We start from the raw sequence: 22,185 nt of genomic DNA, 5'->3' as shown, positions 1-22,185 counted from the left end.
GTAACTTAGGTTTAAAAATATGGTAAAAACAAATACAACAAAATACAATAGAATTTTTTCTGGAAGTCAAGGTTTAAATCTTCAGTGTCTACAAATTGTGGAACTCTTCTCTCTCTTTTGAATTCGTCTCTGAATAAATTGATTCAGTTGCTGATAGTAACAGATTCCCAGGTTTCGGAGTAAAATAAGTGCAGAAGGGAACATTTTACAGTAACGATGCATTACACGTCTCATTCGATGAGCTCAGCCGTTGGGTTCGAATCAACCAATGAAAATGAGAATCCAAGCCTGAAAAAGTACGGATCTTCGATCGCCAACTATAAGGATAATGCCAAAACAAACAGGCAACAGAGTGTTCCACATCATCGTGTTGCCTTGAGTGATGTTACTTCACAGATCTCAAATAGGCCCCTCCCTGTCTCTTCCAGTACAATTTCACAAGATTCTTTGGACCGTATTAAGAAAGTGGGAAATATGGTCAGAAACGAAAACTATTTTATGCAAGACGAAGGCGAAGGTGTCACAATCGATGAAGAAGAGAATGATCTGCGGAGTCTCAGGGAATCTCAAAGCGATAGTGCTATGCAGGTCGAGTTGCAGCGAGAGCAGGTTTCTTCAGTAGGGGAGGCTGATGAGGGAGATGAAGACGAATATAACGAAGTAGAGAGCGAAGATGAAGTGAAAGAGCCGCTGTTTCCGGAAGTGACAACCAGATCGCAAACCATTCTAGAAGAAGCATATCAAAAATATCACCGAGATACTGCTGATCCAATGGATGATGATACATATGACGTGGTTATGGTGGCAGAACTAAGTAAAGACATTTTTGGATACATGAAAGAGTTAGAAATGAAATATAGGCCGAATCCTCATTACATGACTTCTCAACCAGAATTGAAATGGTCATATAGAAGTACGTTAATCGATTGGATTGTACAGGTACATTCCCGGTTCCAACTTCTGCCTGAAACTCTTTATCTGACCATTAATATCATTGATAGGTTTTTGTCAAAGAAGACTGTAACTCTGAATAGATTTCAGCTCGTGGGTGCGTCTGCGTTATTTATTGCTGCTAAATATGAAGAGATAAACTGTCCAACTTTGAAAGATATTGTCTACATGCTAGATAATGCATACACACGAGAGGATATCATTAAAGCAGAAAAATATATGATAGATACGCTAGAATTCGAAATAGGTTGGCCAGGTCCAATGTCGTTTCTAAGGAGAATAAGCAAAGCAGACGAATATGAGTATGATATCCGGACTTTGGCCAAATATTTACTGGAGACAACGATAATGGATCCCAAGCTGGCAGCAGCGCCTCCAAGTTGGTTGGCAAGTGGTGCTTATTTTTTAAGCAGAGTTATTTTGGGCTCCAATAATTGGTCAAGCAAGCATGTTTACTATTCAGGCTACACACAAGAACAAATCTTTACGCTGGCAACTGTAATTTTGGAAAACTGTAGATATGCAGAAAGACGTCACCAGGCTATATTGAAAAAGTATTCTGAACGCCGTCAACATCGCTCAGCGCAAGTTGTAGCCAAATGGATAGCTTTGGCCGAAAAAAAAGTTGACCACACCACTGCATGAGGCGGTATCAAAAGATGATTCATTATCCGTAGTCACAAATCAAATATTGCATCAATCATCAATTGAATCGCGTCCCCTTTCTCTTTTCATAAATCAAGATTTTTATAGAAGATTCTATACTAATATATCTTCTAAGGCTCTTCTGAGAAGTGCTCTTTTACCTCGACAAGTACGGGAGAGTTGCATCAAAGGAATAGCTTATACGAAAAAGCAATGCCTAACTTTCAACTTCGAAAACCTTTCGTCGAGTTCTCAACGTGATTATTCAAAAAGCATTGAAAAATGCGATTTGCCTGCGAGCGTATACTTCAGCTGTACTAATAATGCTTCGGTTCTTGTTTGTATTGATGTTGAAAAACAGATTGGGTATCGGTTTTTTTCTGTTGCAAGTCTTCTGCTACACGTACCAAACCCAGACTCTATTCTGAGCCCTCACCACCGCTGAGTTCCAAGGGATATGGAGCGAATTGCACAACCCATACTGCTGCAGCTGGTATGTCTATGAATGTCTCTGTTGTAGGGCCCTCCCATACATATGCTCCTGCATTCAAGCTGTAATACAGTCGCTATTTTGACGTTAGGAGCACTTGCAACAATTGAAATAGTTCAAAATCGGCGGCACCGAAAGTAACCATAATACAAAATCTGAAGGGGTCAGTGTGTTGAGGGATTTACTGTAAGGTCATTTTCGAGACCCAGGATGCTTTGTGACCGCAAAAGTCAGTCGAATGAGTATTTTTTTCCACTGATGGAGACCAGAGTTACACAACCTCGAGTATCAAGAAAAATCAGAGTTCATTGGAAGTTGAGAATTGTTGAACTTCGGAATTCTGAGTCACCATGAAACGAACCCGCAATCCAAATGGAACAGGCCCTACAAATAATTTTCTAAGAACATGAAGTAGAAACAGTGCTGAGCCTCCAGGAACATTAAATCGCAGGGCCTTTCTCGTAATTATAAAAACGATTGGATTAGCAACGGAAGTCTTCTAGAGAGGCGCAGTGTCCGAAAGAGTTAGTTTTCAAGAAGTTTGGGAATGACGCTGTCCCTCGAGCTGAAATCCACAAAATTAATTGCATACCAATGATAAAAATTGAAAAGGCTAAAGCTTCTCATTTGCATTACTCCACAACGATGCAATCAACAAACCAGATTCCCTGTTTTTCTTAATCATTGTGAGAAGTACAATGGAGACTGCACAAAGGCTCGCTGCTTTGGGCGGGCTACGGTGTGTTTCCTGTTTTTCCCTCCAGAAAAACAAATGCATCGAATATTCCGAGTATGCGCATCCGTTGTTATGCCATTGGTGGGGTGGTCATCATATACGTAATATCAGCCATACATTACTCCTTTTCGTTCTCAAAACTATTGGCCTTCCCGACAGCCGTCAGCAAAAGATCAAATATATTATTCTTTTGAGTTTCTTTGGAACAATGTTTTGCTTTTCTTTACTTTACATTAAAATTATTTAATGGGTAACTAATAACCTAACTGCGAAGAAGGAATTAGTATTGCATTCCCTCATGCTTGCTGTGCTGTTCACATTTTAAATTTGACAGACTTGACCAAATTCTTCTTAATACCCGTCTTTTCACCTTCGTATGCACCATCTTGACCACCAGAATAGACTGCGCGAACAGACTTGAGTTTCTTTTGAGCTTTTTCGAACTTCTTTCTCTTCTTGACACGTGAATTTCTGTTGTCCTTCTTTCTCTTTGGAGTCAAACCCTTATTCTTTAGAATTTGGTAGTTGATCGCACGTTTACCATCCTCTCCAAGACCTTCGGCCAGTTCTGCCAATTTTCCTTCTTTAGCTGCTTTGACCGCAGCTTTATGAGCTTCCCGGCGCGAGTCTTTCTTGTGTTCTCTTCTCTCCTGAATTAAATTGAAGTAATCTTTTTCTCCATCGCTTTTTATAAGTTTTGATGTGGCTTCGTCATCGGAACCGAAATCTTTTGTATCCAGATCTTCTCCATTTCCGCTATGTAGGCCACGCTTACGAGCTTCTTCTATCAGTCTTTGTTGCCTTTCGAAAAGACGCTCTTTATATGGAATATCATCGTCACCCTTCAATCGATCTATTTTCTTATTCTGTTGTTGATCAATCTTGGATGTGTAAAAACGTAGTGTCTTACGGCGTGCCTTTTTCTCCTGGGCATCAACATCTGCCATATCACCCTCATTGTAGTCATCAAGATCTGAATCATGTTGTGACTGTTCTTCCACTTCTTTTCCGCTCTTCTTTCTGTTAACACGAGATAATGCAACGTACTCTTCAAAGTCATCAAGATCAACATCTTCTTCATCTTCTTCACCTTCTTCTGTATCACTGTTTGCGCTGCTAGAGGCTGATACGTTGTCTTCATTCTCCTCATCATCATCAACTCTCTTTGTATCCTCCGATGTCAGGACCGTTAGTCTTGCGGCATCAGATTCATCGAGGTTTTCATCTTCATTATTGTCGGAAATATGTTCCTCCGCTAATTCTCCGTCAGTTTCACTGCCGTTATCTAAGTTCATATCATCTGGCAAACTGCTTGCTTGCCTCCAAACTTCTTTGGCTGTCAGTAGCATTTCCATAACAGGGTGATCCCTCATTGTCGAGAACTCCTCGTTATTTTTGAACTCATGGAGCAGAACACCAAAATAAGAGGACAGCACACCGATATAACTGGAAAGGGCAATTTTCTTTATCAAGGTAATTTCCGACTCTTCTTTTTTTTTAAGGTTCTCAAGAACAGGTAATAATTTTGTAAGCTCTTTGGATAAAGGTAAAAATTCAGGAAAAAATGTATTTAAATATTCTTGTTTTACTTCTGGATCCATACTGTGGAAGTTTTTAATGTCAAGAGCATCGCCATTTTGCTTTGTGGTTTCTTTGAATTCACCAATATCGAACGCTTTTGCATCTTTGCTCCATTCATCATCAAGTTCATCATCGAGATAGTCGTTCATATTCATGTCTTCCAAATGTTTTTTTCTTTGACGCAAAGCCTCCTCTTCTATGTCTTTTGCAGTTTCATCATCGTCTAGATCATCAGCACCGTAGTATTCTCCTTTCGTTGAGCCCCATGCATTTTCATTATCAAGCATTGTTCCTCCTTCTGCCTCAGTAGTATTATTCAGATCGAGCTTTCTTCCGAATACTTTTCTGTAGGCCTTTTCCCCATCGAGCTTTTCTTCTTCTTCCTCATATTCATCCTCTTCTTCCCCATCTTCATCCTCTTCAGAGGACTCATCAGTACTCATAGCAAGAACCTCTTCCTCTTCCTCATCCGGCAGAATATCTTCCTCTTCCTCAGCATCTCTCATTGTGGACTCACTCAGAAGAAGTTTTTCTCTTTTTGAAGCAAAATCATCGACCTCATTTAATCCATAAGGCGGTTCCGGTTGTTCGTTAACAGAATGTTTTTTTGATTGTATTCTATTCTTATTTCTGGCCATTTTTAAATATCAATTAATGATAGGAGTTCCAGCTTGTGCTTTATTCCTTATACCTAGGAATAGTTCTATCGATGAGATGAGATGACTACAGTTATTTTACTCTTCAGCGGAATCGGAATAATGTCTGAAAATTTTTTAAAATTTCAAAAGCTGTCCGAACTAGAACTATATGAAAAAATCGATGCCGTTGATGTAATAAATCAAGCACTAAAAACAGGTTACGCGTGCAAGAAGGTTCATAATAGTCATTGCCATTCATAATGAGTAGTGGAAATGGCTCCAAAAGATTGCCGTCGTTGAAGAGCTCTTCTGGTGCCTCTGGTCTAAAATTTAAACCAAAATTTGTTGCCAGAAGGACGAAAGAAGAAAGAGATGCATCAGCACCAAAGATAAAGCAGGAGGAGTCTCAAAAACCTGCATACGATAAGAAAAAGGCACAAGAAAAAAGACCTGCTAGTAATCAACAGCGGCGAGTACCACGTTATTTGAATAATACCCACGTCATTTCTTCTGGTCCTCTAGCAGCAGGAAACTTTGTCAGTGACAAAGGTGGTGATTTCAAGAAAAGTTTCATCAAATCTGAAGGTGGCTCTACATCATTGGTACATAAGGGTTTACAGACCATCGATAATGCGGCTGTAGAATCTGAAGATGATCAAGATGATGCCGATGAGGAAAAGAAAGAAACAGCAGACAACAATCAAAGAAAAAGCAAGTCGAAGTTCAACATGGGGAGAGAGTATACAGTTCACGAGCTGACAGAGGATAACTACGAGGAAGAAGAATTTGATAGTGATGTAAATATGGATGACGAAGCCTGGCAAGCCAAAAGGGTTGAAGAACTATTCCCGATTCGACCAATAAGAATTAGACATGATGACCTTGATACAGTTCAAAAGGAGGTTCAAGATTCATTCTCAGAAGGCACTACAAGAGAGGCAACACCGATGATTCAAATAAAAAAGGAAGATCACAACAGAGGGTTCGAGTCCAAGGAAACGGATCTGCAACAGCTCTTGAAAGCAAAAGAGGAAAACATGCTTGACAGAATAAAAAAATTGAATTTTCAAGAGCAGTTTCGTTCATTAGACGAGAAAGAATCCCTTCAAGAAATGAAAAACTTGACAGAAGATCATTTACGTATTTGGAAAAAACTAAACAAAATCAACAACAAACCGAAGAGATTTGTTTTATTTCAATTACCATCTAAATTGCCAAGTTTCGAAGAAATAACACCAAAAACCGAGAACGAGCAAACAGATCATCGATTACTCTCGACTCAAGATTCCACCCAATCTGAGCAAGAGAACAAACAAAGTGGCATAGACTTCAGCGCAAAGAAGAACAGAAAGCAAGAAGTGGTAAAAGAGAACTTTACTCCACAAGATTCACTCACCGGGAAAATTGGTTCTTTAAGAGTTCACAAATCAGGAAGACTTTCGGTCGAGATAGGTGGGGTAATAATGGATATAAACAGAGGTGCTGATACCAGCTTTCTGCAAGACGTAGCGTCTGTAAACGACAATGGCGAAACGCCAACCGTGGAACTCTTGGGACGTCTCGACGGAAGAATGGTTGTCACTCCGAGATTTTGAACACTTTGTGCTCAACTTCCATTATAGCATATATAAGTACTAATATAGCGCCAAAAGCATTATTCGACTTATCGAATCATTGAGAGCCATTGACAGCTACATGTACTATGTAGAACCAGCTTTAGCGGTGCCGGCTGTTGGAACGGTCATCTCTACTTTTATTCGGGTAACCCACTTATCACAGACTTTTAAAGGGTACTATGATCATAATAAAAACGAAGTTTGCCGCCTTGAGTCAGCTTACTAGTTAGTGACCCAATCTTTATCGTTGCTCAAGAAGTCTCCTTGGATGACTATCAATATATTTCAGGATGGATAAAAGCAAGATATCACCGCAAACTAATGGTAGGGACACGTTTTTGTCCCGAGTATTCGGCTTGCAATCCGAAGACGTCACGACGTCGATTCACACAGAAGAAATGAGCACTTTTCCTGAGCAGCAAGATGAAGGGGACGATAAAGGCCATTTAGTAAGTTTACATGCCTCTGATGAAAATCACTACAGTGCTGAAGAGGAAGAGCTGCGAATGCCCGAGTCTGACCAGGGTACTACGACAGATGAAGAGTATGCGCATGCTGCAGATGTGGATCTAGACGACGAAACAGGATTCAAGAATGGGCATGATAATGGCACTTATAATCGTAATGGATCCATACTCAAAGTCGGTCAACTTTCGAGCGACGAAGAATACAGAGATGCAATTGACTCTGAGAATGACGAAGACGATCAGGAAGAAGATCCGGAGTATGTGATAGAAGAAGATAGACCATTATTTGCTAGAAACTCATCTGATGCAAATATTAAAAAGGAAACGGAAACCGTGGGCTCTACTTTGCCCAAATCGATGCTTTTCCAGCGAATATTGCAACACAATAATCAAAAACAAAAGAAGAAACAGTTGTTCACCTCTTCAAAAGACGAACATCTGAACTCTAGGGTTGGAAATGAGGAAATTAAAAATGATAGAGGATATGAAAGAGATCTAGAAGCTGGTTTGGGCACTGGCGAGGGAAGAAGGAAAACTTTCATGAACGATGACAGACCGCGTGGCAATAGGGCTTTTACGAGCAATTTTCCTCTCAAGAGACCTAACCTCTTTAAAAATATATCAGTCCTGAATAAAACACCTGCTAACAAAGTCAATACACTTAGTCCAAGGGAAAGGGCACTTTGGAAGTGGGCAAACGTTGATAATTTGGATCTTTTTCTTCAAGATGTCTATAGATATTACTTGGGGAATGGTTACTTTTGCATAATCCTAGAAAAAATCCTCAATCTGGCCACCTTAATCTTTGTTATTTTCACCTCAACTTATGGGGGATATTGTATCGACTACTCTAAAATCTCAACAAGTAACCGATTGTCGGATGTGACCATCGATAAGTGCTACTCTAGTAGTATCACTGGCTTCACCAAACTTCTACTGTGGATTTTTTACGTATTTGTTGTCCTGAAGATTGCACAGCTTTATTTCGATGTTCAGAATTTGAAAGATATTCATAATTTTTACTCGTATCTTCTAAATGTTTCTGACAAGGAATTGCAAACCATTCCTTGGCAAACTATCATTCAGCAGATCATGTATCTTAAAGATCAGAATGCCTTGACTGCTAACGTTTTGGAAGTCAAGGCCAAAAATCGAATAGATGCGCATGATGTAGCTAATAGAATCATGAGAAAGGAAAATTATCTGATAGCTATGTACAACAATGAAGTTTTGGATCTATCACTACCCTTTCCGCTTTATCGTACGAGTACACTGACCAAGACGTTAGAATGGAATATTAACCTCTGCATTTTGGGTTATGCTTTTAATGAGTCGGGGCTAATAAAGCAGAGTTTCTTGAAGCCATCTCAACACGAATATATAAAGGAGGAACTAAAAAAAAGATTCCTGTTAGCAGGCTTCCTAAACATTGTTTTGTCACCCTTCCTTGTGACGTATTTTCTTTTACTTTATTTCCTGAGGTATTTCAACGAGTATAAGACTTCCCCAGGTACATTAGGTGCTCGTCAATACACTTTAATGGCGGAATGGAAATTTAGAGAGTATAATGAGTTATTTCACCTATTTCAGAAAAGAATGGGACTGAGCACCGAGCTAGCAAATAGATATATCAATCAATTTCCCAAAGAAGAGACCAATTTAATGTTTAAGTTCGTCGCTTTCATTAGCGGATCATTTGTAGCAATTTTGGCTATATTAACTGTCTTTGATCCTGAGAATTTTCTAAATTTTGAAATTACCAATGATAGAACGGCATTATTTTACATAACTGTGATGGGAGCTATATGGACTGTGTGTCGAAACTCTGTATCCGATGAGTACAACGTATTTGACCCAGAAGAAACATTGCAAGAGTTGGCAACATATACGCATTATATGCCGCATGAGTGGGAGGGAAGGTATCATACGGAGGAAGTGAAAAATGAGTTTTGTAAATTGTACAATTTGAGAATAATAGTTCTGGTTAGGGAGTTGGCAAGTTTGGTTATTACGCCTTTCATACTTTGGTATTCTTTACCCAAGAGTGCTGATAGAATCGTTGAATTTTTTAGAGATAATACAATTCATGTGGATGGATTAGGATATGTCTGTAAGTACGCAATGTTTGACATTAATGAAACTCTTGAACACAAAAATGGCAAGAGTAAATTAAAGGCTCCTTTACAAAGCAAAGATACTCAAGATGGGAGAAAAGTAAATTTGAGGGAGATTATCTCTGAAGATCTATCAGATACTAATGACTCTGATAGCGAAGAAAATGATGCTGCCGTTAATAAAATGATGCAGTCATACATGTATTTTATCGACGATTATGAAAACAGCAGTAAAGTGGTAGGTAAGCATCAGCTTCCAACCAAAAGATATGGTGACGAGACAAAGCTTTCTCCAATGCTCAATAATAGCTACTCATGGAAGAAGCAATTTAGGCCTGGTCAAAAACCTGAGCTATTTAGAATTGGGAAGCACTCGCTGGAAACCAGACAACCGGTTGCTACAAACAAGTCTTCGACTACCAGTAAGAAAAAAAGAAGCGTAAACAGACGCCTCTCTGAAAATGATAACATTAATTTGGGAAATTCGTTTATCGGTTCTATTCCAGCACCATCTTATGAGCTGCAGAATAACATCAAATCCGGAAACTCGCGTAATGAAAGTGGAGCGGGTGGTATTTTTAACCTTGTGAAAGAGTTCTACAATCAATCTGAACTGGGTAGATAAGGAAATTGCAGGTGGGTTCTCTACGGTTACACAGTCAACGAGTCGTGACCTATTGTTATCCTATATATACTGCAGAAGTGTCACAATAATATCTAGGTGTATATAAGGTTGATTGAAGATTGATCTCGATTCACTTTTTACCAGAACGTAATTTTTTTTCTCTCTCATATTTATTAGCTTCAGCGCCTTCTTCTGTATTGATTGTATTGATGATGTGAGCCATTTTTGCATGGTATTTACCTGCCTCCCTATTTTGTTCATCAATCTTTTGCCTAGCTTCAAACCTGGTATCCTTTCGGATTTCCTTCATAGTGAATTTACGTTCTTTCTTGATTAGATTCTTCATCTTGTTGATTTCGCTTCTCTCTCTGTCTGGATCGTAAGATTTCTTGTCTGGATTGAAATTCTCCTCGAATTTAGGAGCATGAGATGGAATAGATACTGGTTTATGATCCTGCAGTGTAAGTGGACTGTGTTTGTTCAGTTTTTGTAATCGTTGAATCTTATCCAGAATATTTTTTGCTAGTGTTATTGAAGCGTATCTTTTGACACATATTTCGAGAAGATTTTGAATGGGAAGAGAAATTTCGGAGAAGGCCGGAAGTTCTTTCCATACACTTGAAATAACTTCATCTAGAGACTCCAGAATGTTCAGGAAGACGGTCTTTTTATAGTTCTCGTTTTCATCCTTTATTTGATGAATTGCATGCAGTTCTAAAGTACGTGGAGTTGTCGGAGAAAATATTGTCTTTTTTGGAAGACCTAACAGATACGAATCCAGTTTAACAATCTTGCTCATATCTTCGTTCGACGTATGCAAAAATGTAGCCAGAGATTTCTCCAGAAAAAATAGCACCTCGGGAATATACCGCTTCGATAACCTCTGGTACTGTAGTGATATCTTAACAAGTATTGCACCGAACGCAAGTTTTCCGACACTGTTGAACTTGAGCTGCTCCAAAAATTCTGCCATCAAAATGGAACATGGAGTGACGACTAGATGGTATTGATCAGAAGTGGAAAACAGAATACCAACAATAGAGAAAAAAGCAAGATCTGAACTATCTAACCCTGAAAACTGATTCTTTTTGAATCTTTTCTGTATCTCAGCCGTAATAACTCGACATTCTTTCGATAGAGAGTGGTTGTATTTCTCTGAAAGAACCTTCAAGATTGATATTAGAGAATTTTGAGCCTCTGAAAATTTTTGAACATTTGAAGAGTATTCCTGGCGAAACAAAAACAAAATATGCCTCAAAAGTACACCTGTAAAATTCCCTAGTTTTTCTTTATTACCTTCAGCCAATTTTGGCTGATGCGCGTTGATAATTTTTCTTATGATAGAAATTTGCTGTTTGAGCGATGACTTTTCTACTATTACTAATAACTGGTTGTGATTTTGGGGGCAGTCCAATGCTTTACTATCGGTAAAAGGGGATGAAGAGGTTTCCTTCGCTTCATACTTTTCGTCACCCAAATCTATATCATCATCTGAGCCTGCAATCTCATTATCAATATTTTCTCGATTGAAGTCAGCATCATCCACATTGTCCTCCCGGTCCCAAAACTGATCATCCAGATCTTCGACACCTTTGGCTTCACCATCTTCTGCTTCAAGAATACCGCTCATTCTATCTAGCCTCTGTTGTTCCAGCATTTTCTTCTTTTCAGCAGCTTCTTTTTGAAGCTCCTCTTCTGTCTTAGTTCTATCAGAAGGAACGGATCTTCTTTCCATAATCAGTTCTCGAACCTTGGTATCATACTCCTGATCCACCTTGTTTGTTTCACTCTTTTGCAAATGATTCTTTGAGATGCTCTCAGAATCTTTCAATTTGGAGAAAATATCTTCAAAGTTTTCATCCAGATCTTCGATTTGGTTTTTCAACTTTTCTTGTGCCACTTGTCTTTCATGCTTATAAAACTTGGATTTTGCGATGATTTCTTTCATCACTTCAGCTTTGGTTTTTTTCCTTGAGGGTTCAATCGATTCACCCAACTGATTGTCATACTGTCTCTTTCCCTGATCGTTAAGACCTAAATCTCCAGAATCGAAGTCATCTTGCTGCGATAGAGATTCACCCAAATGTGTAAGCTCGGATCCAAACATATTGTTGCTCTCGGAATCACTTTCATCATTCAAGTCGAATAAATTAGATTTATTCTTAGATTGACTTTGTCTTTCTCTGGTGAAACGCTCCAACATCCTGTCTTCTTCACTCAAATGTTTATTCCTTTCACCAAACCTACGATCCACAAAACCGTTCCTCTTGTTTTTTTGGGCATTTCTGAGTTCAAAAGCCTGCTTCCTCTGTTCTTCACCGATCTGCTTCGATATACCAGGCTTACCAACTGCTACCGTGACATTTTTGCCATCCTTCGAACCAGCTGTGCTACGCTTGTTACGTGCAGTTTTAATTTCGAATGGATTAAACTCTTCCCTAATGCTTGCAATTAATTTAGCGTGCTCCTCTCTATCATATTTTTTCGGTTGTCTCCTCTGTTTCTTGCTCTTCTTCGCAGCCGTTTGTCCTGTCAAATCGTGAGCTTTCAAGGCTGCTTTCAGATTTTTTAGCTGAGACCCTCCCATATTGTCTCTTGACACTTGGACACAGCTCCTGGATAATCTCGGATCCCTCTAAATGAGCTCTAATCGATGATTTTTCATAAGTCGTCTCATCGCATCTCATCGCCTGTTCATCACTTTCTCAATATTGGACAAAATTTTCAAAATCGTCTAGCGCGATCCATCTTTTTTCAAGTTTGAAGTACAATTAGGGTGGCAAACACACTAGAACAGTTGTTATTATTAAACAAGACACAGATCGTGTATTCCTCATTGATCAAGTGTTTCCATTGAGAACTTTATCTGAAAAACGGGCGGTAGATTTGTATTCCTCTGATCAAACACATTGGATAACCACAGTGTACAACATGTCCAGAGACGCGCCAATCAAGGCAGAGAAGGATTACACTGAAATTCTGAAGGAGGAGCTACCCAAGATCAAGCATTTGGCTATAAATGACTCTCAAGGTGCATTGGATCAATTGCTAGTCTTAGAAAAGAAGACTAGACAAGCATCTGATCTTGCTTCTTCAAAGCAGGTGCTTGAGAGGATTGTGGAGCTGCTTGTTGAAAAGAATAAATGGGATGATTTGGACGAACAGCTTACATTGCTGTCAAAAAAGCATGGGCAGCTGAAGCTCTCGATTCAATACATGATTCAGATAATTATGGAGCATTTGAAGGCAGATAAAATCGATTTAGATACAAGGATTGCAGCTATTGAGACTATTAGAACCGTTACCGAAAACAAGATATTTGTAGAGGTGGAAAGAGCAAGGGTCACTAGAGATCTAGCAAATATTCGTAAGGAACAGGGGGATATTGAGGAGGCAGCCAAGATTTTGTGTGAACTGCAAGTGGAAACGTATGGGTCTATGGATATGTCCGAGAAGATTGAATTTATTCTAGAGCAGATGGAATTAAGCATATTGATTGGTGATTTTACGCAAGCGACAGTATTGTCGAGGAAAATTTTGAAGAAGACTTTCAATAATGCAAAATACGAGGCTTTAAAACTAAGATATTATGAGTTGTTAACCAAAATTGGCCTTCATAAGAAGGATTACTTGGAGGTAGCCCAGTATTTTCAAGAAATTTATCAAACTGGGTCTGTTAAGAAAGATGGAGATGCATGGAAACACGCGTTATCGCATATGGTTTATTTTCTGATTTTATCACCATACGGCAATTTGCAAAATGATCTTATCCATAAGATCCTGCTAGATAACAATTTGAAGAAATTGGAAACGCAGGAATCACTCGTGAAACTTTTCACAACTCAAGAATTGATGAGATGGGCGATAGTTAAAAAAACTTATGAGCCTGTATTGAACAAAGATGATATTGCATTTGGTGGGAAACCAAATAAGCATCATTGGGAAGAGTTTCGGAAGAGAGTAATTGAACACAATCTAAGGGTCATTTCTAAATACTATTCGAGGATTTCGTTACCAAGATTAAATGAATTGTTGGATTTAACCGAATCTGATACAGAAACTTTCATCAGTGATTTGGTCAATCAAGGAATCATATATGCGAAGATAAATAGACCTGCTAAAGTGGTTAATTTTGAGAAACCTAAGAATTCTAGTGAGCTACTGAATGAATGGTCTTCGAATGTTGATCAATTATTAGAGCACATTGAAACAATTGGTCATTTGATAACTAAGGAGGAAATTATACATGGTTTGAAGGCCAAATAGGAATAGTTAGTTAGTCGTATAAATTAATCATCTTGTTTTTTATTTCTTCGTTGTTTGGCGCTTTCTACAAGGCTATCCCATCTTTCTCGGAGCTTGACTATTTGATTGGATAGCTTCTTATTTTCCTTTATAGCTTGATCTAGCCGCAGATTATATTCCTTGATTTTTTTCTGTTCATACATGCCTAATTCCTTCTTGAACCTACCAATTTGTTGCTTCACTTGACTTTCAATGCTTTGAATGTCATGGCTCTCTGTACGCTTAAGTTCTTCACTGACAGCATTGATGAAGTTGACCTGCAACTTATTGATTAGAGAGACTAATAACGGATCCATCATAAGCCCCATTGTTCCATTCAAAGAGCCTTCCAACGTCCGCGTTTTCACTACAGTTTGATTGGACATTGAAGAAGCATTCCATAAAGACCCCACAGTTGAGCTGTTCTTGGATTCCTCTGGTCTTTGTACCTCTACCAAACTCTCCAGCTCTCGAATTTTCGCTTGTATATCATCTTGCAGCAGATCTAACGCTCGAGTGACCTCGTGACTTAAACCGACATCTTGCTCTTCTGAACTTTTGCCCGATCTATCAAGGATATCTAAAGCTTTCTTGTATTCTTTTATCGCTCCCAAGTAGTCACCTTTCCTCGATTGCTGTTCAGCACCATCAATATTACTATAAACCTTTAAAACATTTCGATGACCATATAAAACATGTTAGTTAGAAGTGCATAACTATCCTAGGTTTCGAATTTCAACATACTTCTGCCAGCTTTTTCATACTGTTCGCTATTACAATTTACCATTTTGTAGAGCTTTATCAATTAAATATGTACATTCTTTCCCTTTTATTATGATTTAAATTTCCGACCTTCGAAAGATTCCACCGATCGGTGCGTCTATTGACAAAAAAGTCTACAAAGGTTCAGGATAATTAAAGATCAATCGTGGATTGTAGATCATTGATAGTGCCAATCTTTCTCGGAATATCTTCGAAGAATTGCACCTCCCGTATATTATTGTACCAGGTCCCGTGTAGTGGCTAATGATTCTTGATGAAAGTGAACCTCTTTCAGAATCTCATAACGACGATGAATTAATGAAGTTCTGGCTCGACATGGAGCGAATTGTCAACATACCAGCTGATCAGCAAAATAAAAACTCGGTTAATAGTGCACTTGTTGGTTATATTAAAAAGTCGTGCGATTCTTACATGGATTACATTCGTTCAGATAAGGAAATGTGTCGTTTGGCAATGGTATTGACGGACTCTCCAATAATGAAAAACGAGAAGCGATTTTGTCTGAGCAAGCTATTGTCACTATTGAATATTGATTTATTGGAGATGAATATGAAATTCATTATTGCATATATTTTACTTTGGGAATCGAAGCAGGATTTAAATTCCCTGGAAATAATGCTTCAATTTCAAGGTTTCAATGTCTTTTATAACACCTTATACACACAATTTGCATATCTGAATAAGTATGGTGAGGATAAACATATATCTCAAGAAAAGTTGATTAGTGCAGATTTGCAAGAATTGAACGACATTGAGATAAAGATAATGGATGAGATGAGACAAATTTGCGTTGTTTTAATGGACGTGCTGTTTTTGGTCTTTAAGTACTGCAAATGCTCCGTGACGAATGTCCAAACAATTGATGATTTCTTTATTTACTTTTTAATGAGTACGATCCGATCGGACACAATGGATGATCTTTTCAACAACGCACAATTTAAATTGATATTAGCTCTAAATGAACAATACATGATGCTTACCAAAAACTTTGAGATTGAAAATAAAATTTTCAAGTATCTCAGTAATGATGCAAAAGATACAAGGTTTGTCGAATTACTCTTATTGAAGCTTAATAGGGTGCAGGATTCTTCGCTTCAAATTATGATGTGTAAAATCTTATACATTATTTTAACCTCAAAGGATGGTGATCTGGCGTTAAATTTCTTCTATTTGAACGATCTACATGTATTCGCCGATGTACTTATAAGAGAGTTGCAAAATATTTCTGAAAATGAGGAACTTTTGAGAAATTACTTTCTTCGACTTCTCATTCCGCTGCTTAATAATACAGAAATCTCCAGGACGCATTACAGAAAACACGATATATCGAAGCTCCTGACATATCTTTCTTCAATCGAAAACAGTTGCAGTAGTGAAAATCTTGGCCGTGAGCATGCAATCACTTCGAAATTGGCTTCCAAAGTACTAGAGCAAGTTCCTTGGCTGGAAAAAAAATCTCCTTCTGAAGAGCAATGCAACTCTGAGGAAACGTCTAGCAGAAAATCAAGTGTCTCGACCATTGTTCTGACACCAACCGCCACCACACCAAACAACGATAAAAAAACTGGACAATTTTATCTAAGTTCGGAATCAGATTATTCTGCAGAGTCATTAGGAATGAGAAAAAGCAGACCTCCGCCTCCTTTACCACCGTCTAGGAAACAAGTGCTGAGGAGGACCCATTCGCATTTAAATGATAAGCTATAAGTCACCTTAATATCACTTCATAATGACTGATAAGCTGTAAGTCATCTCAATAGCATCTCATAATAACTGATAGAATAGTAAACGCGCATCAAGCACAAAACAAAAGCTAAAAATGCAATTTAACCGTATTTTAAAGATACTAGCGATAGCGATAAATAATAATACAACCACGTTACTTTATATTTTCCATCAGATGGATTTTTCTTAAATAATGTTGTCATCGGCTTCTGTATCCATATCTACATCATGATGACCAACAATATTTTCCTCATCTAGAAGAACATCATCCAAATATGTTTCTTGCTCTGCGGCAAGGTATTCTTCAACTAAATTTTGAACAACCTGTCGTGATTCTGCAAACTCATCCCAACCATTTTGAAACATCTTACCATCCTTAAAAGTATTCAAGAAAGCACCCTTAGAAAATATTTTATCAAATGTTTTGCATGATACATCAAATAAAGATATTACCGACGATGTGTTCGAAAGTATGAGACCACTTGTCTGGTTTTGGCCAGATTGGGACGCTAAGTATGGCGATCGGCTCCCAACGTTAACGTGGACCGAAGAATATGACCAAGGGGCGAAATTGAGACGCTGCTGAGCTTTTGTTATTGCTCTTAGAATGTCATTTTGTTCAAGCATTCCAATAAGCGAACAATACACACTGAAATACGTCGGGCTTTCCGTGTTATGAGAAACCATTGAGTTAGAGCCGTCAAATAAGTCAAGCAAAATATCGTATGGTGTGTTGTTTTTGTGGTCTTTGCCACCAGTAACATAATCGGAAGTAAACGGGGTGAAACCTGGTATCAAGAAATGCAGGTCTGGTGTTGGAATCATAGTGGAAAATATACTGGGTAGCGAATTGTACATGTAACTCGGAAAACGAATTGAATTTGTTATGGAAGACATTGCAGCAGAAATTAATTGATTTGTGTGCAAGTAGCTAGTGTACGGGTCTCTGAAAACCCTGCTCGTCAGATTCAGTAAAGCGTTGTTATCGAATACAACGGAAGCATCGCTATTTTCCGATAACCTCCTTAAAGTTAGAATCGTGTTGTATGGTTGAATAACAACTTCCGATTCACTACTGGGGAAAACAGAATAGGTGGTTAAAAATTTCTTCGGATATCTATCGGATATGGCCTCCAAGAGGCTTGATCCAAGACCAGATCCTGTACCTCCCGCTACGGAGTGAATCAATTGAAATCCTTCGAAATTGTCCGTTGAATCTATCTCTTTATCGATCATATTTAAAAAATTGTCTTGATTTGCAAGGCCATAATCGTAACCTTTGGACCATGAATTACCAGCGCCTAACTCCTCTGGTGAAATCCACGATGCTCTAGAGTCAAACATTCCGGGAAAATGATTCTGGACATCTTGTATGGCACTGGGCTCTAAATCAAGCATGAGAGCTCTTGGTGTATACCTATTGCTATCATTCATTTTGAAGAAAGGATTGGTATCATCATCTCTAATCCGGCTTGGACTATCACCGACAGTGCCCTGGCCATCTCTATCGATTCCGTGCTCTTTAGCCAGTTGAGACCAGAAATGCTTCCCTATTTGGTTTCCACATTGCCCCACCTGTATGGTGATGATTTCCCCCGTCATTGTATTTCCTACAGCCTTCAACTTCTATTTCTTTGTTTACACTTGAATTATTTAGCGTATATATCATATTTTTTACTCTTACATGTTCGAACGCGAGAATAGTGGCAATAGAATCTCGGTGATAAACTACATTGATTTATACTGAAAGTGAAGAGTTTGGACTCTTTTATAGAGTTATTATAAGCTTTGTAACTTATTAACAATAGTGAAGTACTTTATTTATGGTCATACAGTAAACTAATAGCGTATCCTCAACCCTGAAGCTGGAGCACCGATTTTAGAAACCAACGCTATTTTATCTACATTTCCCTTTTCAGATGCTAAATAAGTAGCACCTGTGAGAGGATCTATAACGCTTCGTGTGTCTTTGTAGATCGGTGTGTATGTAGAAGCACAGATGGTGAATTCCGCGTATGGATCGAAGTCAATCTCAACAGCGTCATGGGCTATAGAATCTGCTTTGTCTTTGACCTTGCGGGCCTGCTCAGAACGAGGACCAGAAGGCATGATTTTCAGGAACTCAGCGGCGAAATAAGAGGCTAATACAAAATTTTTGTATTTAAAGCTTTGAGACATCGCCACTTGTAAAGCATTACTTCTATGAGCTGGTGATAACTTGGCTCTTGTGAAATACGCAGCTAGTTCTAGGTTTCGTTTAACATTCTCAGCTGGAAGCGAACGACGCTTTAATTCAATAGACAGGCCTAAAATGTACTCCTTTGCCCTTTCTAAAGCTTTCAATGCCGTGTTCTCGTCCTCATCATTGTTGACAGCGAGCAATATGATGGTATAGATGGCATTACGGAATGACATGATTGCTTGTTCTAACTTGTTTGCCTTGAAATATTTATAACCCTCATTCATGAGTTCTGTTACTGCGCTGACGGTTGGCGTACGAGGTAGAATAGTAGCAGAATCTTCATCTTCAGGATCAGCGTTGATGTACCCAGCGATTGCCGGAAGTTCGACTGGAGTAGAGGTCATGTAAGTTCTACAGCCTTCAAAGACATCCTCAAATTTCAACCTTAATGGTTCAAAACTTACAATTCCGGCCTGCTTGTTGAGAGCCTGGGCAGCGGCATCGAATGCACCTGCTGCGACAAGTACGGCCGGTAATTTAGAGTTTTTTACCCATGTAGAAACCACACTTTCTTCGCTGGATATCACTTGAGTACCTGTATTCTCCTCAGTTTCTAAAACTTCTTCCATGTCCAAATCTCCTTCACCCATGTCCCAGGCACCACCATCATCTGCAGCGTCAGTTTCATCCTGAAATAGATCCTCTTCCGGTTGCGAATCGGTTTGTTTGACCGAATCCACCTCGGCTTGGGTATCTTCAAGGCTCAAATCGTCAATTTGATTCAGAACAGCTTTTTCAAAGTAAGAAGGCTCCGCTTCCTTCAATGGCCATTTCGTAATGGGCTGTGACACAACTGGCTTCCTGACAAGAGTGCTTCCATCAACAATCTCTGGTAACACGACATCTTCCTCTGAGAAGCCAGCTTGCTCTAAAAAGCCGGACGCTGCTTCATCATCTCCTTTAGCTTTTGCGATTGCATAAGCAAGAGGCAAAGAGCCAGCTTGTGCAAAAACATTGGCTCTTGAAGCTCTCGAATCGTTGAAGAACGTATTGGAAATGAGACTAGAAATGTCACTACGGTTTTGTGCGATAGTTTCCATTTTTGTCAGTTTTGTACTATCACCAGTAATCAAATACAGGAAGGATAACTTATCGAAAGATTTTTGAATTTGATAGATCATTTCAACTAAAGAAGTGTTACCTTGCAATAGAGCTTCATTAGCTAATCTTTCCCAAATTGAATGATTATCCAATTTCTGAGCTTCCTGTAAGGCAACTTCCAAATTCCCATCTTCGAGAGCCAGATCGAAACGCGTTTGTGGATCTTGAACAAATTGAAGGGCAATTTCGGGATAGCCAGATTTTTGCAAATAGAATATAATATTCTGCCCAACTAAATTAGAATTTTTTATGATACGAAGCACTTCAGGGAAATTCTTGTTTGCCAAAGCCTTTTTGAAGCGATATTCGGTTGGATCAATTGATAAAATTTTCATCTCACCGTCGCGATCCAATGCGTATATCAATTTTCCATGAACTTTATTGATGTACAAAGTATTCTCCAGAGTTTTGATGATGCCCTTATCACCATTCAATAAGCAATATCTGATGTGATTCAGAGTTGAGTAAATTAAAACACCTGTTTCATCCCAACACGCACTTTTAATCCTAATAGTCTCATGCATTGAATTTATCAATTCCAATCTTTTAGTCACAATGGTGATTGTATGTTTACTCATTAATGCTGCATATTGACCATCCAGTGACCAAGTAACATATTTGACATTCTTCAGAGCAATTTCAGTTAATTTCTTGCCCTGTTGAACGTCAAAGAGAATAACTTCCTTGGGTTGCAAAATCAATACGCAGCCGGCACTACTATTAATAATATCGTTCACGATCCCTGCAATCTTAATGGTTTTAGTTACTTTATTATCGAGGGTCCTAACTTCCAATGATTCGTTAGTTTTATTGTAGACCACAAATCGATTACGAGCAACAAAAGTCGCAAATCTACCAGAATCTTCCAAAACATTGGATGGTTCAACGGCTCCAGTTGGCTTCTTTGGAATTAAAATCAAGGCAAACCTATCATTGCCCTCGTTAACCAAAATTGAATGTTGCGAAGGATTGTAGGAAATACTTTTAAAAGAGTTCCATGGTTGGCCTAAATTCTTCAAAGAAACATATGGCAGAGAAGCAACTTTATTATTGTAATCAAAGGTCTGAACTTGCTTCTCCTTATTAACGAAAACCAGCTCATTTTGGTGAATGACACTACATGGTCTTTCACGATCCATCTTAAAAACCATAATACCTGAATCATGAGCCGCACCAAATAAATTGATATGTGGGTGTGCAGCTATTAACCAAAACCTGTCATTTTCTCTTTTAAATTGTTTCACAGGAGTTCTTTTATCCAAGTCCCAAATCCTCAAAGTTTTATCCTCACCAACAGAAATGATTAAATTTTGATGTGGATGGAAAATAACACAATCAACATTATTTGTATGACCTCTACAAGTATCAACTTCCCAGGCTTTTGTTGAACTCATTCTCCATAGTTTAACTTGGCGATCATCACCACCGGAAACAATTAGCGGTAACGTTGGATGAAAAGATGCCCAGTTGACACCTCTAGAATGACCTTCAAGTATAAATTTCACCACACAATCGCCAAATCCACCATCCAGAAGATTTTGCTGCGCCGCGATTTGATCCTCTAGTCTTGATGCGCCGGGAGCTGAGTGCCTCTTCCTCAAACCACTAATATCCCAAACCCTTATGGTCTCATCTAGAGACGCAGACACGATCATGTCTTCACTTGGATGAAACTGAGCACACATCACAAAATGATTATGGCCAGTTAAGCAGGCTATCTCTTTGCGATTTTGCCAGTTCCAAATTCTGATTGTTTGATCATCTGAAGCAGAGATGATCCAAGGCAGCTCATTATGAAAGAAGACTGTGCGGACGTAATCCAAATGTCCATTCAACGTGTACAAACATTTATTGGTGTCAAGAGACCAAACTTTGATAGTATAATCATCACCGCAAGACGCAAAGATAGGCTGCGTTGGATGAAAGTCAATACCACGAACGGGTCCTTCATGATCTTCATATCTATGCAACAAGGTCCCCATTCTGTAGTCCCAGAGTTGGATCGTAGACGAGAACAACGCGACCAAAACCCATGGCCGAGAAGGATGAAATGCGATACCTTTGGCTCTGGTGGACTTGGACTCAAACTTAGTTAGCATCTTCATCTTGACTTGATTTTGACTATTGAGTTCCCAATTATCCAGTTTCTTTTGCTGTTAGAGTGTTCAATTTCTTGCTCGACCTTTG

At 38.8% G+C, this 22,185-nt stretch overlaps 10 protein-coding genes across 10 annotated transcripts; 5 read left to right on the top strand and 5 right to left on the bottom strand.

Moving 5' to 3' along the window:
* Positions 1–216: 216 nt before the first annotated feature.
* CLB3 (B-type cyclin CLB3) lies at positions 217–1,596 on the top strand (the record flags this gene model as incomplete). Its single annotated transcript, XM_037289247.1, has 1 exon — positions 217–1,596. The coding sequence occupies one exon, from the start codon at positions 217–219 to the stop codon at positions 1,594–1,596; it is 1,380 nt and encodes a 459-aa protein (XP_037145142.1).
* A 1,540-nt stretch (positions 1,597–3,136) lies between these two features.
* SAS10 (rRNA-processing protein SAS10) lies at positions 3,137–5,041 on the bottom strand (the record flags this gene model as incomplete). The annotated part of the gene is made up of 1 exon (XM_037289246.1): positions 3,137–5,041. The coding sequence occupies one exon, from the start codon at positions 5,039–5,041 to the stop codon at positions 3,137–3,139; it is 1,905 nt and encodes a 634-aa protein (XP_037145141.1).
* Positions 5,042–5,301: 260 nt separating this feature from the next.
* Positions 5,302–6,636, top strand: RPC53 (DNA-directed RNA polymerase III subunit C53; the record flags this gene model as incomplete). Its single annotated transcript, XM_037289245.1, has 1 exon — positions 5,302–6,636. One exon carries the CDS (start codon positions 5,302–5,304, stop codon positions 6,634–6,636), a length of 1,335 nt encoding a protein of 444 aa, XP_037145140.1.
* Positions 6,637–6,947: 311 nt separating this feature from the next.
* Positions 6,948–9,863, top strand: ATG9 (autophagy protein ATG9; the record flags this gene model as incomplete). Its single annotated transcript, XM_037289244.1, has 1 exon — positions 6,948–9,863. One exon carries the CDS (start codon positions 6,948–6,950, stop codon positions 9,861–9,863), a length of 2,916 nt encoding a protein of 971 aa, XP_037145139.1.
* A 130-nt stretch (positions 9,864–9,993) lies between these two features.
* Positions 9,994–12,450, bottom strand: NOP14 (snoRNA-binding rRNA-processing protein NOP14; the record flags this gene model as incomplete). Its single annotated transcript, XM_037289243.1, has 1 exon — positions 9,994–12,450. The coding sequence occupies one exon, from the start codon at positions 12,448–12,450 to the stop codon at positions 9,994–9,996; it is 2,457 nt and encodes an 818-aa protein (XP_037145138.1).
* A 344-nt stretch (positions 12,451–12,794) lies between these two features.
* RPN5 (proteasome regulatory particle lid subunit RPN5) lies at positions 12,795–14,129 on the top strand (the record flags this gene model as incomplete). The annotated part of the gene is made up of 1 exon (XM_037289242.1): positions 12,795–14,129. One exon carries the CDS (start codon positions 12,795–12,797, stop codon positions 14,127–14,129), a length of 1,335 nt encoding a protein of 444 aa, XP_037145137.1.
* A 23-nt stretch (positions 14,130–14,152) lies between these two features.
* Positions 14,153–14,909, bottom strand: ATG38 (Atg38p; the record flags this gene model as incomplete). Its single annotated transcript, XM_037289241.1, has 2 exons — positions 14,153–14,812; positions 14,892–14,909. 2 exons carry the CDS (start codon positions 14,907–14,909, stop codon positions 14,153–14,155), a joined length of 678 nt encoding a protein of 225 aa, XP_037145136.1.
* A 264-nt stretch (positions 14,910–15,173) lies between these two features.
* LDB17 (Ldb17p) lies at positions 15,174–16,637 on the top strand (the record flags this gene model as incomplete). Its single annotated transcript, XM_037289240.1, has 1 exon — positions 15,174–16,637. The coding sequence occupies one exon, from the start codon at positions 15,174–15,176 to the stop codon at positions 16,635–16,637; it is 1,464 nt and encodes a 487-aa protein (XP_037145135.1).
* A 204-nt stretch (positions 16,638–16,841) lies between these two features.
* Positions 16,842–18,257, bottom strand: TUB4 (gamma-tubulin; the record flags this gene model as incomplete). The annotated part of the gene is made up of 1 exon (XM_037289239.1): positions 16,842–18,257. The coding sequence occupies one exon, from the start codon at positions 18,255–18,257 to the stop codon at positions 16,842–16,844; it is 1,416 nt and encodes a 471-aa protein (XP_037145134.1).
* Positions 18,258–18,494: 237 nt separating this feature from the next.
* COP1 (coatomer subunit alpha) lies at positions 18,495–22,103 on the bottom strand (the record flags this gene model as incomplete). The annotated part of the gene is made up of 1 exon (XM_037289238.1): positions 18,495–22,103. One exon carries the CDS (start codon positions 22,101–22,103, stop codon positions 18,495–18,497), a length of 3,609 nt encoding a protein of 1,202 aa, XP_037145133.1.
* Positions 22,104–22,185: the final 82 nt, after the last annotated feature.

This window comes from Zygotorulaspora mrakii, chromosome 5 (assembly GCF_013402915.1).
Source record: "Zygotorulaspora mrakii chromosome 5, complete sequence".
NCBI classification, from domain to species: domain Eukaryota; kingdom Fungi; phylum Ascomycota; class Saccharomycetes; order Saccharomycetales; family Saccharomycetaceae; genus Zygotorulaspora; species Zygotorulaspora mrakii.
This window is presented reverse-complemented; position numbering and strand designations above follow the sequence as displayed.